This window comes from Ovis canadensis, chromosome 10 (assembly GCF_042477335.2).
Source record: "Ovis canadensis isolate MfBH-ARS-UI-01 breed Bighorn chromosome 10, ARS-UI_OviCan_v2, whole genome shotgun sequence".
NCBI classification, from domain to species: domain Eukaryota; kingdom Metazoa; phylum Chordata; class Mammalia; order Artiodactyla; family Bovidae; genus Ovis; species Ovis canadensis.
Genome location: NC_091254.1, coordinates 82,394,915 through 82,421,490, shown reverse-complemented (window position 1 = coordinate 82,421,490; position 26,576 = coordinate 82,394,915). Strand labels below are relative to the sequence as shown.

At 41.8% G+C, this 26,576-nt stretch overlaps 1 protein-coding gene across 1 annotated transcript in view; it reads right to left on the bottom strand.

Moving 5' to 3' along the window:
- GPC6 (glypican 6) overlaps positions 1 to 12,414 on the bottom strand; it is a 1,229,455-nt gene extending 1,217,041 nt beyond the window's left edge. The window contains exon 1 of the mRNA XM_069601873.1: positions 11,546 to 12,414. Within this exon, the coding sequence (XP_069457974.1) occupies positions 11,546 to 11,705 (160 nt within the window). The 5' untranslated portion in view covers positions 11,706 to 12,414. The remainder of the gene's footprint in view (positions 1 to 11,545) is intronic.
- Between the last annotated feature and the right edge of the window lie 14,162 nt (positions 12,415 to 26,576).

The following is a 26,576-nucleotide window of genomic DNA, read 5'->3' as shown; positions in this document are numbered from 1 at the left end:
TTGCAAAAGTGCTACTGACTTTGTGCTATTCTGACCCATTAAGAAAATAATAATTACTCATCTCTCTTTTGGAAGACCTCAGAGTGCTTTTTTTACAGAGTGGCCTCCACTTCACTGCAACCTTGAATGGAAACACCCCTAGCTCCCAGAAATTCAGCAGAGGAGCACCGGCCTCTGCTAATCTCAGCTCTGCCGGGGACACAAAAAGAGAAAGTCAATTTCTCAAGAAATCCGAGACGTAATAAGAAGCAAACACACTAGCCGATAAAGCCTACAGGACACAGGTGTGCATGTCCAGAATGCATTATGCTACGTCTTTAATTAAATGCGTATAAAATGAAGAGTGACCAGCTCTAATGTAGTCTCCTTGTATCTGGAAGTCAGGAACAAATGGCTAAATCTGCACAGGAAAAGCAGCTCAAAGACAGAGAGGTGGGGCTGGAATCACTCTTGACCAGAGATATCTTCTAAAAAGGACCCCAAAATGTGTCCTACTTACTCACAGAAAGCTGACCATATTAGCTAAAAATAATAGGGATGCTACTGCGAAAGAAACTTAAATTGTCCTTTCCCAGTCTTCCTTTCAAGCAATGTTGTGCTTTTCTTTTACTCATGCAGAAACGCCTCAGTCAGCTGGGTGAAACCCGGTCTGCTCCAGGCACAGGTAATTAAGGTTCGAACTAATCCAGTCACTCGCTTTCCCTTGGTCCCCCTAGTGGCCAATATAGACATCTGGAAGAAGGCAGAGGAAATAGGGTGTGTGTGCAATTTAGAGCAGAGACGCTTTCTGGATGGGGGTTCTTACCCAAGATCAAGGCGAAAAACAATGCAAAATCATTGCCCAAATCAAACTGGCTACCCTGACCAAACAACAACAACAAAAAAAGTGTGTTTAAAACCACGCTGAATGCACTCAGAGTGTGGCTCCCAGACACTCCTCAAAAGATGGTGCCTGGACTGACAGTATCAACATCACCCGGAAACTTGCTAAAGATGTAAATTCCAGGCCCTGTTCCAGAACTACTGACTCAGAAACTTGAGGGGTAGGGCCCAGGCATTTGAGCTTAGCAAGCCCTCCAGTGATTCTGGTGCCTGATAACACGCACATCAGAATTCCTTGGGAAATTTTAAAAAGGAGGAGATGGAGGGAGGGAGGGAGGGAGAATACCCTTCCCAGACCCCTTAAATCAGAATATCTGAAGATGAAGCCCAAGTGTAGGTTTTTTGTTTTTTTTTTTTTTTAATATCTCATATGATTCCAGGATAAGCCCTGGTTCTTTCCAACTCAAAAGAGCCAGTTGTTAAATTTTCTGGAATTTTGTGAGCTGGTTGCTAATCTGTTAGTGGCTGGAAATTGGCCACATTTAGACCACAAAAATTGGCAAATGCTACAAATCAGGTCTCCCCACACACTACCCTCTAGAGAGCCAATCATTTCGCATGCATCAGTTCGCCACTGGCCAGCGTTGAGAAATGGGTCTAAAGCAAGAGTGCCAAATACTTAATTAATTCAGGTAGTCTGAGTCATCCCTCTCAGTTTCTCCATTACCCATCAACTCCTTGGGATTCTTATTAAGATTATAAAGATTAAGTAACCAATTTAGTGGCCATGAAAATGCAAAAGGCTATCAGCCCCTCTTACAGTATAACCGTGACTAGCTCAGATCAACAGCCACAGTCCTTTTCCTTTCTCTTCCAAGCAGGTATAAAGAGTAATATTCCATTATATATACCTTCTTTTTCCATTCCTCTGTTGATGGGCATTTAGGTTGCTTCCATGTCTTAGCTATTGTAAACAGTGCTGCTATGAACATTGAGGTGTACATGTTCAATCTTTTGACAAGACCATTTTACAAATGGTGTTTTATACTACCAATTTCATCACATTAAGAGCCATGTAATATCTATCAGTCCTTTGGTACTATTAATACAAAATAATCAGTGGCTCAAGTTTAGTTTTATTTATTTATTTAGGCTTCCCAGGTGGCGCTAGCAGTAAAGAATCTGCCTGCAATGCGGAAGACCTGGGTTTGATCCCTGAGTTGGGAAGATCCCCTGGAGGAGGAAATGGCAAACCATTTCAGTATTCTTGCCTGGAGAATCCCATGAACAGAGGAGCCTGGGGTCACAAAGGGTTGGACACAATTGAGCAACTAAACAAGTTCAGATCAACAGCCACAGTCCTTTTCCTTTCTCTTTCAAGCATGGGCACAGGAAGCAATTCTGGAATGAGAAGGGTGGGTAAATACACTGGGGGACTTCCAGGGGCAGACTGCCTCATCAATGTGGAGATGCGCGTGGAAGGAACGGTCCCTCTGTGTGCCTCAGTACATCATCACGAGGCTTTGCTTCTTGGTTCTCCAGCGGGCATCTTGTTTTCATCGTGTAGCTGACATGGATGATGGACAGAATGAGGATGGAAGGATCAAAAGATGGGGAGAACCTGAGAATGGGTCATACTGTTCACTTGCCACCTTCCCCCCAGAACTGCTCTATGGTGAGACTTCTTTGCATGTAAAATAATGGCTCTCCTTGGTTGTGTGAACCAGTTGAGTCAGGATTTTCTGTGACCTGAAGCCAAAAGTATCTTAAGTGACACAGATTATTTCAGGCGAGAGTTTCAACAGCTTGTCCTCTTTAAACCTTTTCAGTGGAACTTCTAAGTAGCAGAGCAGTTTTTAAAGGTTTTTTTCTTTTTAATTTTACCTCTTCTCTGATGACATCATTTACCCTTTTCTCTGCCTCTTATGTTCATCTGTGCCCTCAGCTGCTCATGTTTTGGTACCGAAAACCACTCCCTGGCTGTCCTCCTTCCATCTCCGAACTTTTCATGACCCCTCTCTATTCCATCCTGTTTATACTTCTTGCCTGACCTAAAACAAGACTCTCATCATGTCCCTTCATTGCCACGACTCTCAGATGATAATGTACTTTCTGCTGTATAAAGCCGAGGATGCCCAAGGTCCATCAAAACTCCAACCCCACCCTATCTGTTCAACATTGCTTCTCACAAGCTCTTAATCAATCCCTTTCTGATTCTCCCCCACAAGCTTTATTTTGCTCGCCCACTTAACCCCCACCCTAACGGCTTCTTTCATGGCCCTCCGTCAAAGGTGAGCCATTCTTCAAGGTTCCTGTGATGGTAAATTTTACAGGTCAACTGAACCAGCCTAAGGAACACCCAGATAAGTAGCAAAACATCATTTCTAAGGGTGTCTATGAGGGTGTTTCTGGAAGAGATTAGCACTTGTTTCAGCAGTCTGAGTGGCCTATGTGGGCAGGCATCAATCGCTTGATCTCCTAAATGGAACAGAGTGGCAGAGGAATGGTAAATCCTCTCTCTCTTCTGGAGCTAGGATGCCCACATGTTCCTGCCCATGGACATCAGAGCTCCAGGTTCTTGGAAATTTTGATTCAGACTGAACTATCCCACCTGCTTTCACGGGCAGTCAGTTTGCAGACAGTATACTGTGGGGCTTCGCCTGTGTAACTACAGGAGCCTACTCCTATAATAAATCTCCTCTTCTGTATCTCTAACCATCTATCTATCTAATAAATTTCCCATATATTTACATATGAGGTATATATTCTTGGTTCTGTTCCTCTGGAGAACCCTGACCAAAACACTCCCAATTAAATTTGACTTCCTCCTTTCAGGGTAAAGGGCAAAGAAATCTCTTCCTGATATGATTCTTATCATTAACGATCAGTCACGTAATTTGGCACTTAAGCCATAGACAGGTCGTTTAATCTTGGGCAATGAAGTAACCATTTTTTTTAAATAAATGTATTTATGTTTTAAATGAAAGATAATTGCTTTACAGAATTTTGTTGTTTTCTGTCAACATCAACATGAATCAGCCATAGGTGCACATATGTCCCCTGTAACAATTTAATATATTCTTCCTCTTGCTGCTGCTGCTTGGTCGCTTCAGTGCAACCCTATGGACTGCAGCCCGCCAGGCTCCTCTGTCCATGGGGATTCTCTAGGCAAGAGTACTAGAGTGGGTTGCCCTGGGAGTGCCCTCCTCCAGGGAATCTTCCTGACCCAGGGATCGAACCCGGGTCTCCTGCATTGCAGACAGATTCTTTACCCCTGAGCCACCAGGGAAAGCCATTTTTCATCTTAGCAAAAAATTTTTTAATGTACATTTTTACATTTTTACACTGTATAAAAAAATACCTTTTTTACTTGAATTTCAAAATGAACACAGCTGATGACATATATGTTGATACTTTCTGAGAGTTAATAATGCACCTCTATTTGGGAAATCTTTTTCTCTCAGTGACCCTAAAACTCCTAATAGTCCTCTTCTGGTTTTATGATGTTCTGTTGTCAGTAAAAGGTACACATGAACTGTGTCAAAGTATTTTTATAGACTTGTTAATTTGATAAACATTTCTGAGACACATGATTCTGTCTTTCAACCTCTATCTCACACACACACCCCAGTATTTATTCACCGTCGGACACACAGTAGATGCTCAATAAATAACTGTGGACTGATCAATGGTTTGGGTGGTGTCAATTTTACCTCCTAAACCCCTCTACTTCCTGCCATTCCCACAGTCACCGCACTGGTTCATGTAAACATCTCCCCTCTTCCTGTATCTGCCTTTGGCTCTCCTCCAATCAGTTCCCTACAAAGCAACCAAACTAACACTCAAAACCATGTCCCCTCCTAATTAAAACACTTCTTCAACAGCTTCTCCCTGCTCTGGGTTAAAGGCCATATTCACTGTAGTGAGTTGAACAGATTACAATGCTGGTCGAGGAAAGAGACAGGGCCAAGAGAGGGCAGCAGACAGAACAAGCCTCACTTGGGAGGCACTTGGACAGGTTGCAATAAGAAGAAGTCCCTCAGAGCTGAGCACTTCCACAGGTACCAGAGAGTCCCCTGCAAGGAAGAGGAAGCACTGAAAGATCCTGCCAGGCAAGGGGGATGAGGTCTCTGGGCAATGGTGCTCAGCCACAGGGTGTTGAGGGTGCAGCAGCTTAGAGTCTTTTATAGGCCCAAGGTACACAAAATAGGAAGGTTCTACATAGTTTAAAATCTGCTTCTTTGAGCTATAAACAGTTGACTTTAGCCCACAGGCTTTAGCACTAAGGGTCCATGTCTGCGCCAAAAATAGTAAACGTTTGGTCAGTGTGCTTGGGCCATCTTGGATCACAAGTCATCAACCCAGTCCTGGGCTTCCCTGGTGGCTCAGATGGTAAAGAATACACCTGCCAATGCAGGAGATGTGGGTTCAATCCCTGGGTTGGGAAGATCCCTCAGAGTAGGGCATAGCAACCCACTGTAGAGTATTCTTGCCTGGAGAATTCCATGGACAGAGGAGATTGGTGGGCCAGAGCCACAGGATCGCCAAGAGTCGGACACGACTGAGCAACTAACACTTTGACTTCTTCAGGCTCTTCTCCCAAGGCTCTCATACCCTTTGCCCCTGCAACGGCCATTTCCCCAGGTTCGGGGCCTTCTTATCACAGACAATGTGTGTTCCCTCTGCCCTCTCTGACTCTGTATTCAGGTTTCGGAGCCCATCACTCTTCCTCAAGGAGGCATTTCCGTAACCCTGTGATCAGAGGACAGGATCCTATTAAATGCTTTCCCAGAGTCAGATACTCCAGTGCCGTGTACTCATCTCACCCATTCACTGATAAATGTGCCCTGAACTTCCGCTTCCCTGCTGGGACTAAAATTCCCTGGCCCCCTACACCCAGCACCACACAGTGACTTACACATAGTAGGTAAACAAGAACTACTTATTAGAGAAATGGAAAAAAATGTCTAAAAGAGATGAAGAATAGGTTGTAATAGTAATCAGTAGCCTGGCTAATGTGTAAATGTGGAGTCGAATTTCTACTTTTCTTTGTTACTAACTGTGCATTTGGCTAAAAATATTTTTCATCCTGGGTTATTCAAAACTCTTAAATATGTCCATCCAGGATTATTAGAGTTTTTAAACCTTCACCAAAGAATTAGTACTATGAAATCCTTTATTTACAAACACGCCATCCCAAGGAGTCAAGTACACTATCATCCACTGTCATGTAAATCACAAAAAACTGAGTAATACTGGAGAAAACTATAAAACTATTTAAAGTTTCATTATGCACCAGCTAAAGAATTTAAGAGAGCAGAATTTGGTCTGCAAAATGATATAAGCACCAGTTTGAAATAATAATTTTTCCTGTTTATACAGGCAAGACAACTCCAAGTCACCTTGCTGGCCTTACTAGAAGCCTTCAGAGAGACATGATTAAGGAGGAACAAAAAAGTCTTATTTATGATTTTACTTTTGTGAGTCTGAATATATTAAGATTAAGCTAATGAATTATTTTGTCAATAATTCCTTTACTACCGTTTTTATCCTAAACTCATATTTCTATAAAAATCTTGTGACAGAATGGTATGTCACTTTGGTTTTAAAAGACTCAATAATTTTATATTCTGTCAAATGTTCATAATACCCATAACTACAGAACAGTAGTCACCCTCTCACATAAATTATAATGCAATGCTTATACTACAATATTCTAAAGAATATCTCACTGTACATTTTAAACCACTTTTGATAGTGGCCTACATTTCTGCTCACAAGCTATTACGACGTGGCACAGTTAAAAGATGTGAGTTTTATGTAAAAAGTGTATCAGTCAACTCAAATGAACTCTTCTCAGTGATGACATATCATCTTCTAATTAAATCAGCTAAGATAACTCTGTTTGCAAGGATGATTCTAAAATTAATTCCCAAATCAAAAGTCTAACAAGTGGTACTCCTAATAGCCCAGATTTTAGATTGCTTTGATACCTGGAATTAATATGAATCTTTCAGTAATCTAGCGACTTGACAAATCATAAAAAAACCATTTGAAGTTCCACTAATTCATTTATACTTCACACTGTTCTTCGAAAGGATCTTAAAGACATCATCTAACGAAACAGAGCGCTAGGAAATCAGAACTCTGTGAAGGAGGCGGTTAAATGGAAATTAAATTATTTATCCCTAACTAGGAGATTTAAAGAGTAAGACTTACCAAACACTGTTTTTTTCATTTATGTTAATGTGATATCTACATGTAAATTGAAAAAAGAGTTGGGTTAACAGCAAATGTATTAAAGAAGTTGGTTTGCTGGTGAGCAGAGGAAGGGTAGGCTTATTCCCTGGGAAGCCCACCAAAAAATGGAAGGAACTGCTGGACCCAGGCCAGGTAAGATGAAGCATTATATATTCTGAAATTTGAAAATGATAAAGAAGGACTAAAGCAATCACTAGTATATCCCTGGAATATTAGAGAATGTTCTCTTTTTTTTTTACTTTAGATTTTTGAGATTTTCATATTTTTGAGATAAGCTGATATCAAAGAGACAGGAGAGAATTTTTATGCTTTCTTAATATCTAGCTATAGCCTGACTCACAGGAAAAAGTTGGCAGAGTAAATTATTGAGAACAGCGTTAATTATATTTTCCCCCCTAGTTTTTGGAGATAAACTTTCCTCCTCCTTCTACCCTCATGATAATTTCCTATAGTAAGTTTTTTCGGACTAACCCAATATTCAGAAAGTAGGCCCAGTATATTGGAAAAAACACCCGACACATGTTTTTACTTTCTATCTTTTATAAAACCACATCTATACAATGATCAGGAAAAAGCACAAATACACAGACAATTTAGTGGTGGAAGCATAGCCAATTCCAGAGAACATAAAACCCAAATTCAAAGTGAGTTTGAAAAATTGTAGATGTTGCAAGTAAATAGAAAAATTCTCAGCTTGAACTGTGAGTGAATGCATATGGTGATTGAGAATACCAGGCTATATAGGTATTAGATGAGAACAGAATTGATTTTACATGCATTCATTCAACAAATACAGCATGGCAGTGGGCAAGTTTAAGTGTATGTACTTCAGGGCCTGGGGTCAGAGTGCCTGCATTTGAATTCTAGGCTCCTCACTTTCTAGCTGAGTCATCCTCAGGCAAGTTAATTATCTGTTACTCGGTCTTTTCATCTTTAAAATGGGGATGATAGTATCTAAGTTATTAGAAAAAGTCAATCAGTCAATATTTAATGTTTTCAAAGTAAGTAGAGTTGTCACATAGGTGCTGGACACAGTAATTTGTACATAAGGGACTGTTAAGTAAAGTTACATTAGATAATCGAAAAACATTAACATGAGCCAATAAATTACCACTAGTCAGCAACACATGCATATTATAATTAATGATGCCAAAAAGGCTCAAAGCATAAAACAGAGGCTCCATAAGCATAAACCAACATCCCCTGAATTGCCTAGCCTTTTAAGCAGATGCTCTTTTCAGCTGTGAGTTCCTTTACAAGTTTGGAGCCATCAGTATGACTTGGATTGGAAAACAAGATAACGTTACTGGTGCTGGAAGAAAAACCTGCATGTTTCCCGCTGACTTTTGATCAGAATAACAAAGAACCCGATGATACATGGCTCAATATCTTTCCAGAAGACAGAACAAGAGAAAATAAGCACACTTCCAAGGTTTTTGACTAGATATTTGGAAACGTTTGGATACCACAAAAATTACTAAGTATCAGAATGGATTGCTGAGAGGAGCTCGAGAGTCTACTCCTTTGGAGGTCTTTCAAACAAGGACAGATAGTCTATCTGATCTGCCTGGGATGGTTTAAAATCAGAGCTGAGTGAAGATTAATGGTACAAGCTGCCCCTTGAAGGCCTCCTCTTTCCCAACCACTCTCTGAGAGTCGAACTTTATATATGACCCATCACAGCCCCTCATCTGTTGAGTTTGAAGAATTCCCTTTTATCCTAGAATAGAAAAGGGCAACACTATTTCACAATTGTGAGTTCTGAGTAAAACTTTAATAATGTCATGATGAGACATAATGTCCTCATTACTTCTCAGTTATTTTACCAGGCAAGCTACCTGCAAATATCTTTCAATTAGAAACAGCTCTCATGAACCTGAAATCTGAACAGCAGTTCCTTTAAATTCATGTTCCCTGGCAGACTAAACAGCACATGCCGTTTCACAAGCAACCCATTAAAAGTCCAAACAAGGCAAAGGATAAGGAGTTGAAGGGAAGGATAACTGCCATATACTAATTAAAAGCAAATAGTATCAGGAACTAGGGAGGAGAAGAAAAGTGGGTTCATTTAATTATAGGACATAAATGATTCTTCCAACAGCAATAGGTAAATTGAGTAAAGTTTACCTTGAAAAAATGTTGATCCTTAATACACAGGTACCTTTCATCTCATTTGTTTTTCCTATCAGATGTGCCTCTGACCCCCAACGACCTGTATAGCTTGAGTATTTCAAAGGGTACCAAAGGACAGGAAGCTTTATGCTAAGTCAACAGTCCCCCTAGTCCTAGAAAGATAATTTAACAGAAAGTGTACACATTTTAGAAATTCATAGCTAATTAAAAGGCCCTGTAATTGTCAAGGTGGGGATAGAAAAGGGGGGAAAATCCCTCTGCAGCTAAAAATCTACTAAAGGATTTATTTCAACCACTGAGAATGTTTCAGAAAAGTCAGTGGTGCCTACAGAAATCATATACACTAAAAACCTTCCCTTTGATATCAAGGAGATTTGCATCGTGGTAAAGACCTGTAGTCTCCTGAAAGCCCCACAATTCATTAACTAATACAGAAGCAATTTAAAAATAGTCAACTATTTTCTTCTTGGAGATACCTTTTCTGAAATCATGTTGGGAAATACCTGTGTGCTTAAAAGACATAGTTTGAAAAATCCCAGATTAGAGGAGAAAAAGTTCCCAGAAAAAAAGTGATCCATATTCTAAACCTTTAAAAAGTTGATTTCCCTGAGATTGAGGGAGGGAAAAAAAGGCAAAGCTGATCCTTATCAATTAATTAAAAAGAATGAAATAACAGTAGACGAAGGGGAAGGAGAGTTAAGAAACTTTAGGATCTGTGGGGGCAGTCGCTCTCTACGCATTGATTAACAAATTAAGGAGCTCTGGAAAAGCGAGATGAAGTGACAGAGAGAAAAGTGGTCTTATAATTCACCACAGGTTCCGCCTCCGACTCACCAGAGGCTGCCTACGTCTGGCTCAGAATTGAAAACCTCTCCCCGAATATAATGCTCCGCGCTGTTAGCGTGATGTATAAGCTGTTGTGTTTTTTGGGTTGTTTTTTTTTTTCCCCCAGTGCCTACATTTCTAGAAACGTGCTCATTCCGGGATAAGTAAAAACCCTCACTTGTAGAGTTTGTGCATCAACCATAAAACAGCAATCCCACTACGTATCGAAACCGTGGTGTTTTACCATCACTGCAAAATGCACAGTAGAGACCAGCTCCTGGGCAAAACGCAGAGAGGCTGGTGGAAATCCAGGGTTCTGGCTCGACCCTCTGAGGGGCACTGAGGACCTCGGCTGCCGGGTTTGAGCAGCCCGCGCCCTCGCAGCATCCCCTGGCCCCTCTCTGCCTCTCTCAGCTCCGCGCTCCCGCAGCCAGGGGATTACCTCTCCCCAACACGTTTCATTCACAGAGCCCCCGAGATGCTCGGGTTCGGTTGGAGCTAAGAGCCGGAAAACATGCACCCAGGCGACCGCGCAAGTGGTCGGAAACCGAGCGCTCCCCACACGCCGGCGCCCGGCCCGGGGGGTTGGGGGCTCTCGAGCGAGGAACACCCGTGGCCGGGGGACGCGGGGTCTGAGGAGACCCCCGCGAGGTCCGAGGACGCATCCGCTAGCGAGCCACCCGCTGAAGTTGACTCAGCTCCCCGGAGCGGGCGGGCGAGGCCGCGCTCCGGGCGGAGCGCCGCGCGGGGCGGCAGGGCTGTCCCCCGGACCGGGAGTGACCAACCGCGATCGGGGGAGCCCTGAGGAGCCGGGAGGCAAAGCCTGCTCCAAATCTGAAACGGGCAGCCCGCGAACTCCCCAGACCCGCCCGGAACCGCCGACGTCGGAGGCCGAGCCCCCCACCCCCAGCCCCGCTCGCCCGCCCGCCCCCGGCCCGGGCGCCGGGCGCTCTGCCTTCCCGGAGGGCAGGAGCGAGGGGCCGGGGAGCCCTCCGCGTCTCTCCACCGCCCCCGCCGGCGCGAGGGCGGGAGCGGAGAAGGCGCCACTCTGACGGTGGCGCTGGGCAAACTGCGGCCGCAGTTCTTCCAAGTTTGCCTGAGCGAGCGGCGCGGGGTGGGCGCCCGACTCGGCGTGCCGCCCTCGCGCAGCGGCCGCCCCCGGGGGTCCCGGGCTCCCCGGCCCGCTCGGCCAGGGCCAACGACGAAGAGGAGCGCGAGGGCGCGGGAGCCGGGCGCGGGAGGGAGGGAGGGAAGGAGGGCGCTCCCGCGTGTGCACACACAATGAGGCAGCCGGAGACGCACACCTTCCCCCCGCCCGCTCCGCTGGAGAAACCGCCTTGAGCATCCGCCGCCCGGCACGGAGGCGCGGCGGCCCGGAGAGCCCCCCGGCAGAAAGTGAACACCACAACTCAGCAACAGGGGTGAGGCGGAGGGCTTCCGGCAGCCCGGGAGCCGGGCGGCCGCCGAGGGCTGCAGCCGGCCCGGGCCGCGCGCCCGCGCTTACCTGCGATCTCCTGGTAGGGGATGTCCGCCAGGCTGAATCCCTTGGCACCGTACGCCTGGCGGACTTCGCCGCAGCTCCGAGCCTTCACCTCCGCCCGGGCCGGGAGGGACAGCAGCAGGCCGGAGAGGGGAAGAATCACAGCCCCGATCCAAGAAGGCATGGTGCAACATGCAAATCCAGCTCGGTGAACCCCGGGACCCGTGCGCTCTTCACCTGGCCCCTCCAGCCGAAAGCCCGCCAGAGCCGGCGGCGCGCTCCTCGCAGCTGCCCAGCGTCACCCTCTTCCGCCTGCCGAGGGGACGAGCCGCGCAGCCCTCTGGACTGCGCTCAGCAAACTTTTATAAGCCTGATGGAGGATGGCAAAGCCAACCGGGGCTGGCTGGGAAAGCAGCCGCTTCACTCCTCTAGTCCCCCAGACCGAAAACAGTGCAATAAAAACGAGGAAAAAGAGGAAAATAAATGTTTCAAAAAACCACCATAGGGGTTGAGCGCTGCGATCCGAGTTCCGAGCCGCAAGAATCCTAGCGCGCGGCGAGCTCGGCTAGCGGGAGTGTGCGGCGAAGGTGGAGACGCGCGCCGGCTCTCCCGGGAGGGAGATGGACAGGCGACCGCGAGGGTGTGCGCGCGCGAGTGTGTGTCGGTGTGAGCGCGGGGTTCTCGGGGACGTGTGTGCGTGGAGGTATGTGTTGGGGATATACGAGATCCAGGGGAAACCTCAGCTTCGCACAGGCTGAGGGAGCTTGTGAGAGTCCTCCTGAAATAGGAAGAGAGAAATCCTGGAGACAGACGCTGGGAGGCTAGAGGGAAGGAGAAAGGAGGGGAGGGAGAGAAACGTGCTACACATTGCACAGCCGAAATTCAGAGGCAGAGTCGAAGGCAAAACCTGGACTGGATTTCTTTCTAATCGGCAGCAAAAGGGGCATAAAAGGGAAGCGTTCCTCTTTTCTTCATTGGCCGCACATCCTTCGTACTCATCCGAAATGCTAGTTCTAAATACCATAATGAAGTCATCTAGAAAGACAAAGTATTTTTAAGTCATTAACTTACGTTATTAAACTATATTTTTGTGGCTATAAAGGACAACACAATGCCAATTGTTGCTCTAAATATGAGCAACAATTCACGACACAGCCCTCGCAGAAATGAACAATTAGAGGGGAACCCGGAATAGCAGGGCACAGTCGCTGCTCTAATTACTGGGCTTATTGCTGTTTGACTTTTTTTTATTTTCTAAAGATAACGCAAGCATACATTAGACATGTCTTTTTTTTTTTAAATTTTGGATTCTGGACTCAAAAATGCCCCCCTTTTAACTTCAAATGTTACATAATCTTGGATCAAAAATCATTATCTCAGATTTCTAGTGTGTAGATGAATAGGAAAGCAAAGAAGAAGCAGAACAAGGAAGAGGTGAGAAAAAAAGAGCAAGGGTCAGTGGGGTACATGAAGGAAGATATTGAGGAGGGCAGTGAGGTCTCCCCTTGCTCTAAAGGCTCTCACATACTAAACTTAGCATTTTCTTCCAAATGAACAAAATTTTCAAGTGGAGAATCAGTTCACTTCTTTCCTCCTGCCTTATACTCAAGTTTTGTGAAATGGTATAAAAATGAAAATTCTTATCAATTTTCTTATGTTAATGAACTTTGCTGGGCAGAAGCATGTGTTGAAACCCAAAGCTTGTGTAACTACTAGCAGGTAAATGCAAGACCAAAAAAAAAAAAAAAAAGATAATGCTTACTTACTTTTGTGTCTGTGTGTGTTTAGATCAGCTCATTATGCAGAAATAACTGTAAGGTAACGTCCAGTTTTTTGGACCTTCTCTATAAAGCTATATTTTTCAGATGACAGCTCTTAATGACCAGAATGACCATGAAATTTATGTCAGTTTGTTATCACGACCACTGTCATAGTCATCTTCATCATCATTACAACACGTTAGATACCTCTTCTTCCTGTCTTTAATAAATTCCTCCTCTCTTACTCCACCAAAAAGACTCCCAAGTTCCAGATCCAACCTGATTTAAACCATGAAAATGCTTAAAAATGAGTTTCTCTTCTTTACAAGTTAATTTTTCCCTCTTGAAAATCCCATAGACAAGTATTTCTTTCTGAAGACTTCAGTCACATTTTTTGTCTCTTAAAATTTTAGCATAATTTTTGCCTTCACGATATTGTACTAATGGTAGACCTCAAGTGACTTGAATTTATTTCCCTCAAAGTCTGAAATCAGGATAAACAAAATATACTCTTGGGTCATAGTGGACAAAGGATAAGATGGGTAGGATCAGGGAATGCTGTAGCCAAGTCATTATTTCTATATTTGACATGACCTTCAACCTTCTGTTTTTGTCAGAGTCAGGTGGCAGGCATTTTTCACTCCAGAGGAGGGGAGTGATTACACACATAACTTATTCTCTCCTCACACATCGGGACTCACTGTAATTTACCATTATTCTTGCAATATATAGCAAATAATGCAATAGAAAGGACATTTGAAGTAAAGGAAGAGGGGGTAAAAACATAGTATATGTATTTTAAGATATTTAAAAATCATTAAGTATTAAATAAGCATTCAATGCAATGATACAGCCCTAGGTTCTTGTATACAGGTCCTAGACTTGTAGGAAGGCTAGTATGGAAATAATTATAATTTAATCAGACATAGATTAGTTTAATCCCATCAGGAGGGTGAAACAATTTAAGGTTACAAATTCCAATACTGAAACTCCAATACTTTGGCCACCTGATGCAAATAACTGACTCATTGGAAAAGACCCTGACGATGGGAAAGATTGAAAGCAGGAGAAGGGGACAACAGAGGATGAGATGGTTGAATTGCACCACCTCGATGGACATGAGCTTGAGCAAGCTCAGGGAGTTGGTGACGGACAGGGAAGCCTGGTGTGCTGCAGTTCATGGGGTCACAAAGGGTCAGACACGACTGAGTCAGACACGACTGAGTGACTGAACTGAACTGAACTTATAAATTCCAGTCAGACCAAAGAATTAAGTAACTTGCTTTACTGGTGCTCTCAAACCTTCTTGGTCCACTCACTGGATAGTGTCGCACTGTGTGAGGTGGTGTAAGAAATTAAGTCAAACTTTCCAGCTAAGGGCAACAGCAGAGCCTGGATGAGGTATTGGAATGAGCCTTGAAGGTCATAGGCGTTTATAGAAGAGCCTTGACTAGGAAGATGAGAACTCATATTAAGGAGATGTTGGCATGTGGTTTAGATAGGAAAAAAAAAAAAAAAGAGAGAGAGAGTTTAGCTGAGAGACTTGAACCCTGACAGTAAAGTTTATATTGTACGTCATAGGAAAAAGAAGTTAGAACATGAAGAACCTCAAACCAAAGGAAGCAAGCACATCGAAGCAAGAGAAAGGTCAGTAGGAGAAACACACAGAACTCTGTTACAGTGGTCAAGATTTCAGGTGATTGAGACCAGAATAGGAAGATAGTAAATGGAAGGAAGGCGAAGATACATTTTGCAGAAAGGATTAGCATGGTTTGGTCCTTGGTTCAATACATACAATAAAAAATTTACTAAAACATTATTTCAAAATTGTAAGTCTCATTAGGAAAATGTAGTATTTACTAGGACATAAGACTCCTGTTTACACAGCACATTCACATCCCAGCTGTTTATTTCACAATAACCCCTCTGGGCATAAGATGAATGGAGCCTCAGAGACTGAGATATGGAGACAAAAAAATTAAATCTCTGCCACAGTTGGCAGGTGGACAGAATTGCCCCTGTCAGGTATCCACCCCATGATCACTGGCTCTTCTTTCTTGCTATCCTAATCCCAACTGTGTTCAGGGCATCATGCCAGCAGCAAGGGATGAATCATAAACGGTCATCCCTTGGAGGATAGAAAGAACCTAGAAACAAGTCATGAACATTTCCCTTTTCATTAAATAGTGTAGGGGTGGGCCTAACACCCCTTGTTGCACAATGAGATATAAGCAAAAGATTTCTGAGAAAAGCATTTTTCCTGATGAAAGGAAAGAAATATGGGAACAGAGAGGTCTTTTTGCCTCTGCCTCCTCAGATGGCACAGTGGTAAACAACTCGCCTGCCAATGCAGGAGATGCAAGAGAAGTGGGTTCGATTCCTGGATCAGGAAGATCCCCTGGAGAAGAAAATGGCAACTCACTCCAGTATTCTTGCTTGGAAAATTCCATGGATAGAGGAACCTGGTGGGCTACAGTCCATGGAGTTGCAAAGAGCAGGCACACAGGCACCTGTCTTCTTAGAGCTGGTTGGCCATCTCGTGAGTCGGAGACAAGACATTGCCAAGGGACAGGGAATGACAGACCAGCGGATGGAAAGAACTGAGATCCTTGGTTCCTGTTCTGAGTCACAAAATCAGCCCCAAGGCTGCCAACCTCTTAACTTCTTGTTAAATAATTCACAAATATCCTGTAGTTTATGCCACTGTCATTTGGTTACTCACTTATTTGCAAATGAAGGCAAATTAATGACTATAGCAACCTAAAGGAAAAGCAAAGGAAGTGAAGGCAACAGATAGGGGTTGGTTGCAAATATAAGAAGTGAACACAAATGAGGTCCCATCATGGGATTCCAGGTAGAAGCTTTTCAAAGATGAAGCAAATCCCAGGGAACATCAAAGCCAAGGAAGTTGGAGAAAATAGTACTTGGACAACGATAGGCTTCCTGGAAACTTCAACAGAAACATTCTAGTAAAGTAATGAAGTGGAGGCCATACTGCATGGAATTGTATATGAAGTAGGTGGAGGGAATATTGAAACAGCAGGTATAACTGATTACTGCTGGGTGGCAACTCTATGTGGAAGTGGAAAGGGATGGGCTTTCCCAAAGAAGCTCCTAAGACTACAGGCAAGAATACAACATGAGACATAGAAAGAGATTGAAATTTAATGTAATAGCATTAGGTAGGTTGATTTTATTTTATTTTTTTAATATTTGTTTACTTAATTATTTATTTGGCTGGGCTGGGTCTTAGTTGCAGCATGCGGAATCTATTTCCCTGACCAAAGATCGAACCCAGGCCCTCTGCATAGGGAACACAGGGCCTTAGCCAGTGGTTCAGTTCAGTTCAGTCACTCAGTCGTGTCCGACTCTTTGCGACCCCATGAATCGCAGCACGCCAGGCCTCCCTGTCCATCACCAACTCCTGGAGTTTGCTGAAACTCACGTCCACTGAGTCGGTGATGCCATCCAGCCATCTCATCCTCGGTCGTCCCCTTCTCCTCCTGCCCCCAATCCCTCCCAGCATCAGAGTCTTTTCCAGTGAGTCAACTCTTCTCATGAGGTGGCCAAAGTACTGGAGCTTCAGCTTCAGCATCATTCCTTCCAAAGAAATCCCAGGGCTGATCTCCTTCAGAATGGACTGGTTGGATCTCCTTGCAGTCCAAGGGACTCTCAAGAGTCTTCTCCAACACCACAGTTCCAAAGCATCGATTCTTCAGCGCTCAGCCTTCTTCACAGTCCAACTCTCACATCCATACCTGACCACAGGAAAAACCATAGCCTTGACTAGACGGACCTTAGTTGGCAAAGTAATGTCTCTGCTTTTGAATATGCTATCTAGGTTGCTCATAACTTTTCTTCCAAGGAGTAAGCGTCTTTTAATTTCATGGCTGCAGTCACCATCTGCAGTGATTTTGGAGCCCCCAAAAATAAAGTCTGACACTGTTTCTACTGTTTCCCCATCTATTTCCCATGAAGTGATGGGACCGGATGCTATGATCTTCATTTTCTGAATGTTGAGCTTTAAGCCGCTGGATCACCAGGGAAATCCTTGGTAGGTTGATTTTATATTCCTCTTTATCTACATTCTATAAGTTTTATACAGTAAATCTAAGTACTTATGATGAGAAAGATATTGTTTTAAAATGAATATCTCAAATTTTTAACAAATACAGATGATATTTGTGCCATGTTTTACAAAGTAAAGGGGGTTACCATTATCTCATGTATGTAAAACAAATGGGCATTAATATTTCTTACAAAAACATAGCAACGTTGTGGTATGAAGTTTTTCATTGTGAATAATTTTTTTAAAGCCATGAATAAGGGGAAAAAGGCAGTTACACAAGTTACTATTCTTTTGCTCAGTTGCACCAATTCATGAATGAATTTTTAAGTTTTTTTTCCCCTTTCTTTGTGGATTTAGATCAAGTAGCACAAATAAGTTCAAATGAAATCTTATGAAAACAAGAGAATGGACTTCAAGTGTCTATTCCACATCTCAGCTTGATGCAAATCAAAATTGCTTAGTTAACCTGCCTCTTGAAAAACAAGGGCCTGTAATGAAAAAGCCATCAGAAATTTAACAACAGTAGTTCTGCCAGGTGCCTGCATAACAGGAAGGTTGCTGAGTTACAGAGAAAGAAAGGTGAACTCGGGTAAATAATGACTAAAAACAATAGAAATTATGTTTCATTTTTCTTATCAAGTTTTATACCAAACCAAATCTTAGTAATCTATTTAACATTTACTGAGCCTTACTAGTTTACCTACTACTAATATAAACCCATTAAAATTATATCTTTAGGGCAACTGAGAACCAGCTGGGTTGCTAATGATCTTGAAGGGGAAGTCAAACACAGAGGGACCGCAGATTTTTCCTATCTTAACAATATTCGTCTAAGGCTCTGAAGCCAGAGCTACTTAGCTTCTGAGGAGAGAATGTTATGATCTGCTTCATCAGATTTTTGCCTAATAGTTATGTCAGGGTTTAGCCAAGGGAACTGGAAGAGCTCTAATTATTTAATTATATTTAGTTTTCATATCGGAGAAGGCAATGGCGCTCCACTCCAGTACTCTTGCCTGGAAAATCCCATGGGTGGAGTAGCCTGGTGGGCTCCAGTCCACGGGGTCGCTAAGAGTCGGACACAACTGAGCGACTTGACTTTCACTTTTCCCTTTCATGCATTGGAGAAGGAAATGGCAACCCACTCCAGTGTTCTTGCCTGGAGAACCCCAGGGACGCGGGAGCCTGGTGGGCTGCGGTCTATGGGATTGCACAGATTCGGACACGACTGAAGCAACTTAGCAGCAGCAGCAGCAGTTTTCATATATGTCATATATGTATGCTAGAAACATAATGCAAGTATTTCCTGTATTCTTAAGCACTGCTCATATTTTCTTGGACTGTTAATAACAGTCACCAAGAAGGTATAAACAAAAAATACGTTAAGGCATAACAATGATTGACATGCACTTTGAATTTTTCATATTTATTAGTGATCCAGAACTCTCCTCTCCACTGATTGTGAGTTTCATAGCTGGATATGCATCTTAGGCTATTTCATGTGTGTGCTTAGTCACAGAGTCATGTCCGTCTCTGCAACCCCGTGGATTGTAGCCCACCAGGCTCCTCTGTCCATGGGATTCTCCAGGCAAGAATACTGGAGTGGATTGCCATGCCTTCCTCCAGCAGATCTTCCCAACCCTGGGATCGAACCCAGGTCTCCTGCATTACAGGCAGATTTTTTACCATCTGAGCCACCAGGGAAGCCCATTTCATGCCTAGAAATACATTTTAGACTATTCATTTAAATATCAAGTAATAAAATATTTCGTTTAAAAAAATCGGTTTTACAGTCACTCTCTGCCTTGGAACAATCTTGGCAAATAGAATACTAGCTAAGCATCATTTTAGACCATCATTATAAAAGCTTATTATACATAAGGAATCGCATTTCATTTTGACTTTATGGCTCACAATATTAATAGATGCCTTCAATAATATCATTATTTAAAAATCACGTGTTTCTGAAGTGTTTCCAGATCAGATACATAAATGTAGAAGAGTGGCACAGAGGAAAATCCTATTGCAGATTAATAAACTTGCTTTTTTGTAGTTCATAAAAGATCATTTAACCTTGTCTTACTTGTTATAAATTCAGATATTAATGTTATGAGAGATGATTCTGTAACTAAGCAGTAATTCAACATACCTAGATTATTGGAACCATACATCTTGGCAGTTACTACCCTAGTTCTTCTGCTTTTGTGAAAGATGAATGGAGCTTTGCCTCGTTTTCAGATCATCTGGCATCATAAATAATGATATTTCTTAAGGCAAATGAATGGCAACACAGCCTTGACTGTGTTAGCCCTGTGTTGCTAACTTTCATCAGTGGAATACCTTTATTGCTGTTCAGTCACCAAGTCGTGTCTGACTCTCTGCACCCCCATGAAATGCAGCACTCCAGGCTTCTTTGTCCTTCACTATCTCCAGGAATTTGCTCAAACTCATGTCCATTTAGTCAGTGATTCCATCCAACCTTTTCATCCTCACTCACTGTCTTCTCCTTTTACCTTTAATCTTTCCCTGCATCAGGGTCTTTTCCAATGGAATACCTTAATTCACTATATTAAAATGATTTCTCAAATTTTTAAAGCTCTAAGTTAACTAGAATTCATTATTTTAGCATTAAATAAGCAATATGTCAGGCTGGGTTTTGGGGAAAAAAACTGATGATAAACCCATAAAATAAGGCTTTTTTAAAACTGTTTTACTACATAGAAATCTCTGTTCTTTTAACTTCAGCTTAGAAGGACCGTGCTCTGAAGGAATAGGAAGATAGTTTACAGACTGGGCTTTTTTTTAACCTAATATTTCTACATAAGAAATGAAAGCAAACAGAAAGTTACTTAGATAAATAAATTAGAAAAAACCTTCAGTTGATAAGAATCAGAAGAGACTCAAAGAAATTTTAAAAAACATTAATGTGATTAAAACTTCTTATGGTTGATCATACTTTGATATCAAGTTACTTTTAATAATGGAAAACAATCTGAATATTCTAAAATTCAATAATCAGTATATTCATAGCTTTTAATTCAGAGAGTTTTCTAATAAGTCCTAATTATAATGATTAAATTCATTCAAACTTAGTGTAAGTTAACGTAGACACTAGAAGGGAAAAAGGGAAATGAAAATTTTGAATGGGTTCTTCTGCATCTACTAGCACATTCAAGTCAATAAAACTTCTTTGTTGAATATCACACCTTAAAGCAGTATTAGTTTTTCTGTGGAAAGCAAGTGGAGGGGTTTACAGCAATGTTTTTGAGACCAAGCAGAACAGTTAGCTCTTCTCTCTTTAATGTACAGTCACAGGGATCTCATCTACAAGCTATACAAAGACTATTGGTCACAAGAGAGCGAGGATAGGCGTCAACAGCAAAGCTGTATATGTTTCACTCCACAAAGAATCACTCAGTTTCATAGAACCAGTAAATAGTATCAATCCAGTAGCATACCAAAGCTTCACTGATACATTTTACTTGATACCTTGACAAAGATTATAATCATGTTATTTAGTGACTTCATTTGAAGAAGCCATGCTAATTCCTTAAAAAATAAATATCTGATTCTTTTATAACAAATATCATCTCCTCTGAAAGTTACAAGGATAATGGTTTCAATAATAATTCTTATTTATAGACCTTTTCAAACTCTACCAATTCACCTTCATGGTTGGAATAAATATACATGGACATCAGAAGTACAAAGAAAATTTACTTCCTCAACTTAGTCATTACTCTGAATAATAAGTAGGAGAATTTAGCAGTAAAATACGCTCCCTATCAAATCAGGAAAACAGCTTCTCGGTGTGTCCAGAAAAATCCTCTAAAATATTCTCTGTCAATGCTAATATTTTCATTAAGAATTTTATGATTAAGTGTTCTTTTTAGTTTAGATTTTCAAAATGTTCACAAATGTACTCTTCTTACCCACATAGGACAAAGTTTTCTAAGCAGTTTATGGCTACATGACACCAAAACTGTGTCACATTTTAAAAAGATCAGTAGACATTAAGGAAAAGAGTGATAAATCATTAGGCTTACAGCCTGCATAGCAAATACAAACTAGCAATAATTTTTAGATCTATGCTTAAGAAAATAGCACTGATCATGATCTATGTCATTTATTGGTAAGTCCAAGTCTAAACAAACTTAATTCCACTGAATTTATATAAAACATTTATGACCAACAGCTTTCATTTTTTATCAGCCACAAACAAGCAGAATATATTTAATTTCATCTAAAGTATCACCATTTTTTTTTACAAAAGAATATGGTCTTATTTGTCTTCATAGCCCGAATTCACTTCCAAGCAATCATTTCTAACACTTGCCTCTATATTAACTTCACACATTTTATTACATTTCAGAGGGAAATAATTAAATATTTGAGATGGAGCAAAGCTAGTGTATTTTTTAAGTTACTTGGAGAAAAAGTCTGAGGTTGAAAGTTGGAAGTCCGTTTCCAGGGAGGTGTCTGAAGGAAGCAGAAAAGCACGTAGCAATATGCCTTCAGTTTTCCCCTGATGTTCATCTGCAATTATAGCTAATCAATGTTGAGGACATGACTAAGCAATCCAGTGCCGTATGCTTTTAATTGGTAAACTATCTTCCAAAAATAACATCTTTGGGCTTCACAACACCCTAGTCATAGAGCCATTAAAGAATGAATGTCTTTACTGTGCAGGAGGACCTCTATGAATAATGAATAGGGCTCTATTTTTCCTGGGTAACAAACATGTACGGACTGGTGTGTTCTGGGTAATGAACAGCATTGTGAGTGGGCATCACACAGAAGGACATTCCATCGACTCTGACTTCTACCTTAATTTCAGTAGATAACTGATTTTAAAACCCCCTAGAGGGTCAAACAATCATATTCTAAACTTGTAATATGCTGCCTGGCTTCTAAGTTGCTTTTATAAGTTCTAAATGATGATTTATTACAAAAATTGAAGAGATGACAGATCACGTTACAGTCTCAAAGGGGCAAGACTAGATTCCACAAATTTGAGAGGAAAAGAAAAGAACATTTGAACATGGTATTTAAGAAACTTGAATTTTATTTTACAATCATGAACACATAGGTAAATCATGATTCTCCTTAGACACATGAAAAGTTGTGCTGTGCAAAAGTGTAATCAAATCTGGGTATTTGTACAAGAGATATTTCAAAAAATAACAAATGAGAAGTAAGATCTAAGATTGGAAAATGATAATGACCTTGCAATGTGTTTAAAACTATTTGGCTTTTCCTTTAGCAAGATCATGAAAGAGCTTAATGTATTTTGTAAATTACTTCCATAATGATTTCACTTACAAAGAATATAATTTGGTAGTCTCTTTTCATAATGAATGAGAGCTTAATGAATCACACATACTTCCCCATTCAACAGAAATACGGACATCACAGCATTGAGTTGAAATATTCATTATAAGAAGTCTTCGGACATTCTAAAGTTCTCTTTTTCTTTCCTGCTTTTTGGGTAGAGCGTGTTTCTGTTCAAGTTGACTTAAAGGATTACTTAACCATCATGCAAAATCATTGTTCATTTTAACTGGTTACAGTGCAAATGGAAATTTTCATATTTGTGTAATGGTTATGAATTTTCACAGGCCACAAACTCAGGTGTAAGGAATGGAACTTCCTTTATTTTCCTTTAATGGAACTTAATTTCTATTTTAAGTCTTCTATTCAGCAGCAGAAAATTTAATCTTGCCTATTTAAGGTATAAATCTAGTTGCATAAGAACCTTCTCAGACACAGTTCCCTCCCTAGGGAGGGTTCATGTTTTTGCATGTGGAGATGATAAGACAGCCAGGCATTGGTGAAAACAGATCATCTATTTGTTGGTCATTGTGACGTTCTAGGATGGCATCCTCAGAGTTTTAAACAGGTCTTTTCCCAGTCCCCGGCTGTATGGTCCACGCTTCATGATTGGCCACGCTCTCCTAGGATTCTGCAGATCCACTGGTGTGTGCGCACTACCAGTAGTGACAGATTTCCTTGTCTTAACTAATCTCTCCCCCTTTGTTGATTGCACAAGGAACGTGGTATTGCCCTCCCACACCTCCCTGCCATTCCATCACCCTACCCCTTCATTCTTTGTGTATAGGTTTACAGCTCCCATTCCATTGTAGGATAAGGAATATCAGACAGATTACAGATGATAGTGTCTCCAGATAGGAGAGTCAGAATACACATCTCTACTGCCAGTGGGGTCCTACCAGTCAGTCCACAGAGAGGACACAAGGCAACTCAACAATCCATTCACTTCTTCCAGCTTTTTCTGTTCCCCATTACCCAGCATTTTTACCCTGATGGGATGAGAAAAGAGGCTCTTGTTTCATGCAGTTTGCTTTCTTTCCAATGTATTACTTATGAACCACACAACAGAGCTTGCTCCCTTCAGAACTTAGAATTCAGAACTCAAAAGCACCCCTTTCTCTTTCAGAACACTTTTGGCTATTGCAAACTAAAGCCATCTCTGTTGAGACTGAAATCTCTCTGTTAAGTTTGAGAGATTTCTTAGAAATTTAAAAAATTTGAAGAAAATGATAGCTTATATTTATAAAATTTTAAACAACTTTCCATAAACCCTTCATCTACCCATTGATGCAAACACAAGTCCCAAGGAACGCATTTGAGTCAGTTCTAACTAGGTGGATGAACATACAGTCTATTATACAGAGTGAAATAAGTCAGAAAAACCAATATATATTAATGCATATATGTGGAATCTAGAGAGATGGTACCGATGAACCTATTTGCAGGGCACCAATGGAGATGCAGACATGGAGTACAGACTTAGGAACAAGGGCTGGTGGGGAGGAAGGAGGGTGGAATGAATGGAGAGAGCTGTATTAAGCATATACACTACCACATGTAACGTAGATAGCCAATGGAAATTTGTTATAAGACTCAGAGAACTTAAACTGGGGCTCCATAACAACCTAGAGGGGTGGGGAAGGATGCGAAGTGGGAGGGAGGTTCAAGAGGGAAGGGACATATGTACACCTATAGCTAATTCACCTCTTTTTGCCACCTCTTCTTAGTATCTTCTGCTTCTGTTAGGTCCATACCATTTCTGTCCTTTATCGAGCCCATCTTTGCATAAAATGTTCCCTTGGTATTTCTAATTTTCTTGAAGAGATCTCTAGTCTTTCCCATTCTGTTGTTTTCCTCTATTTCTTTGCATTGATCGCTGAGGAAGCCTTTCTTATCTCTCCTTGCTATTCTCTGGAACTCTGCATTCACATGCTTATATCTTTCCTTTTCTCCTTTGCTTTTTGCCTCTTTTCTTTTCACAGCTATTTGTAAGGCCTTCCCAGACAGCCATTTTGCTTTTTTGCATTTCTTTTCCATGGGGATGGTCTTGATCCCTGTCTCCCGTACAATGTAACGAACCTCCGTCCACAGTTCATCAGGCACTCTATCTATCAGATCTAGGCCCTTAAATCTATTTCTCACTTCCACTGTATAATCATAAGGGATTAGATTTAGGTCATACCTGAACGGTCTAGTGGTTTTCCCTGCTTTCTTCAGCTTCAGTCTGAATTTGGCAATAAGAAGTTCATGATCTGAGCCTCAGTCACCTCCTGGTCTTGTTTTTGCTGACTGTATAGAGCTTCTCCATCTTTGGCTGCAAAGAATATAATCAATCTGATTTCAGTGTTGACCATCTGGTGATGTCCATGTGTAGAGTCTTCTCTTGTGTTGTTGGAAGAGGGTATTTACTATGACCAGTGCATTCTCTTGGCAAAACTCTATTAGCCTTTGCCATGCTTCATTGCCCTGCTTATTTAACTTATATGCAGAGTACATCATGAGAAACACTGGGCTGGAAGAAGCACAAGCTGGAATCAAGATTGCCGGGAGAAATATCAATAACCTCAGATATATAGATGACACCACCGTCATGGCAGAAAGTGAAGAGGAAATAAAAAGCCTCTTGATGAAAGTGAAAGTGGAGATTGAAAAAGTTGTCTTAAAGCTCAACATTCAGAAAACTAAGATCATGGCATCTGGTCCCATCACTTCATGGGAAATAGATGCGGAAACAGTGGGAACAATGTTATTTTGGGGGGCTCCCAAATCACTGCAGATGGTGACTGCAGCCATGAAATTAAAAGACGCTTACTCTTTGGAAGAAAAGTTATGAGCAACCTAGACAGCATATTCAAAAGCAGAGACATTACTTTCCTGACTAAGGTCCGTCTAGTCAAGGCTATGGTTTTTCCTGTGGTCATGTATGGTTGTGAGAGTTGGACTGTGAAGAAAGCTGAGTGCCGAAGAATTGATGCTTTTGAACTGTGGTGTTGGAGAAGACTCTTGAGAGTCCCTTGGACTGCAAGGAGATCCAACCAGTCCATCCTAAAGGAGATCAATCCTGGGTGTCCTTTGGAGGAAATGATGCTAAAGCTGAAACTCCAGGACTTTGGCTGCCTCATGAGAAGAGTTGACTCATTGGAAAAGACTCTGATGCTGGGAGGGATTGGGGGCAGAGGAGAAGGGGACGACAGAGGATGAAATGGCTGGATGGCATCACCGACTCAGTGGACGTGAGTTTCAGCAAACTCCAGGAGTTGGTGATGGACAGGGAGGCCTGGCGTGCTGCAATTCATGGGGTCGCAAAGAGTCGGACACGACTGAGCGACTGAACTGAACTGATAGCTAATTCATGTTGATGTATGGCAGAAATCAATTTTGTAAAGCAATTATCCTTCAATTAAAAATAAATAAATTTTTGTTTAAAACCCCAGAAATCCCAGAGGCAATAACTGAGTGCATCATGCCATGACCATTACCAAAGCCAGGCCCCAGTATTTAAGCAGCTCAAAGTCAAGCCTATCAAGGACCTTCAAGATACTCTGGTGAGAAAAGTAGAGCTAGGTAGGAAAATCATGAGGCACATTTCCCTACCAGAGATTAAAGCAGTGTTCCTCTTGTACTTTTCTTCTCTAAAGATATGCGCACCATAGTCTGATCATGTAAGAAATGTAAATTGCTCTGAGTCACTAAAAGTAGCTTCTTTCCATCTCTACCTCCCAGCTTCTGGGGCCGTGGAGTGCCCAAGAAGGTACTTAGGGAACTGCTTTCAGGAAATACAGAGGAATTAAATCAGCTATTTGAATATGTGAGTTTCTACAACACAAAACAGCAGTCCTGGGGACAGTGTTGGCACACACATGTGCTTTGTTGGCCTTTAAATAATTTGAAAGAGCGC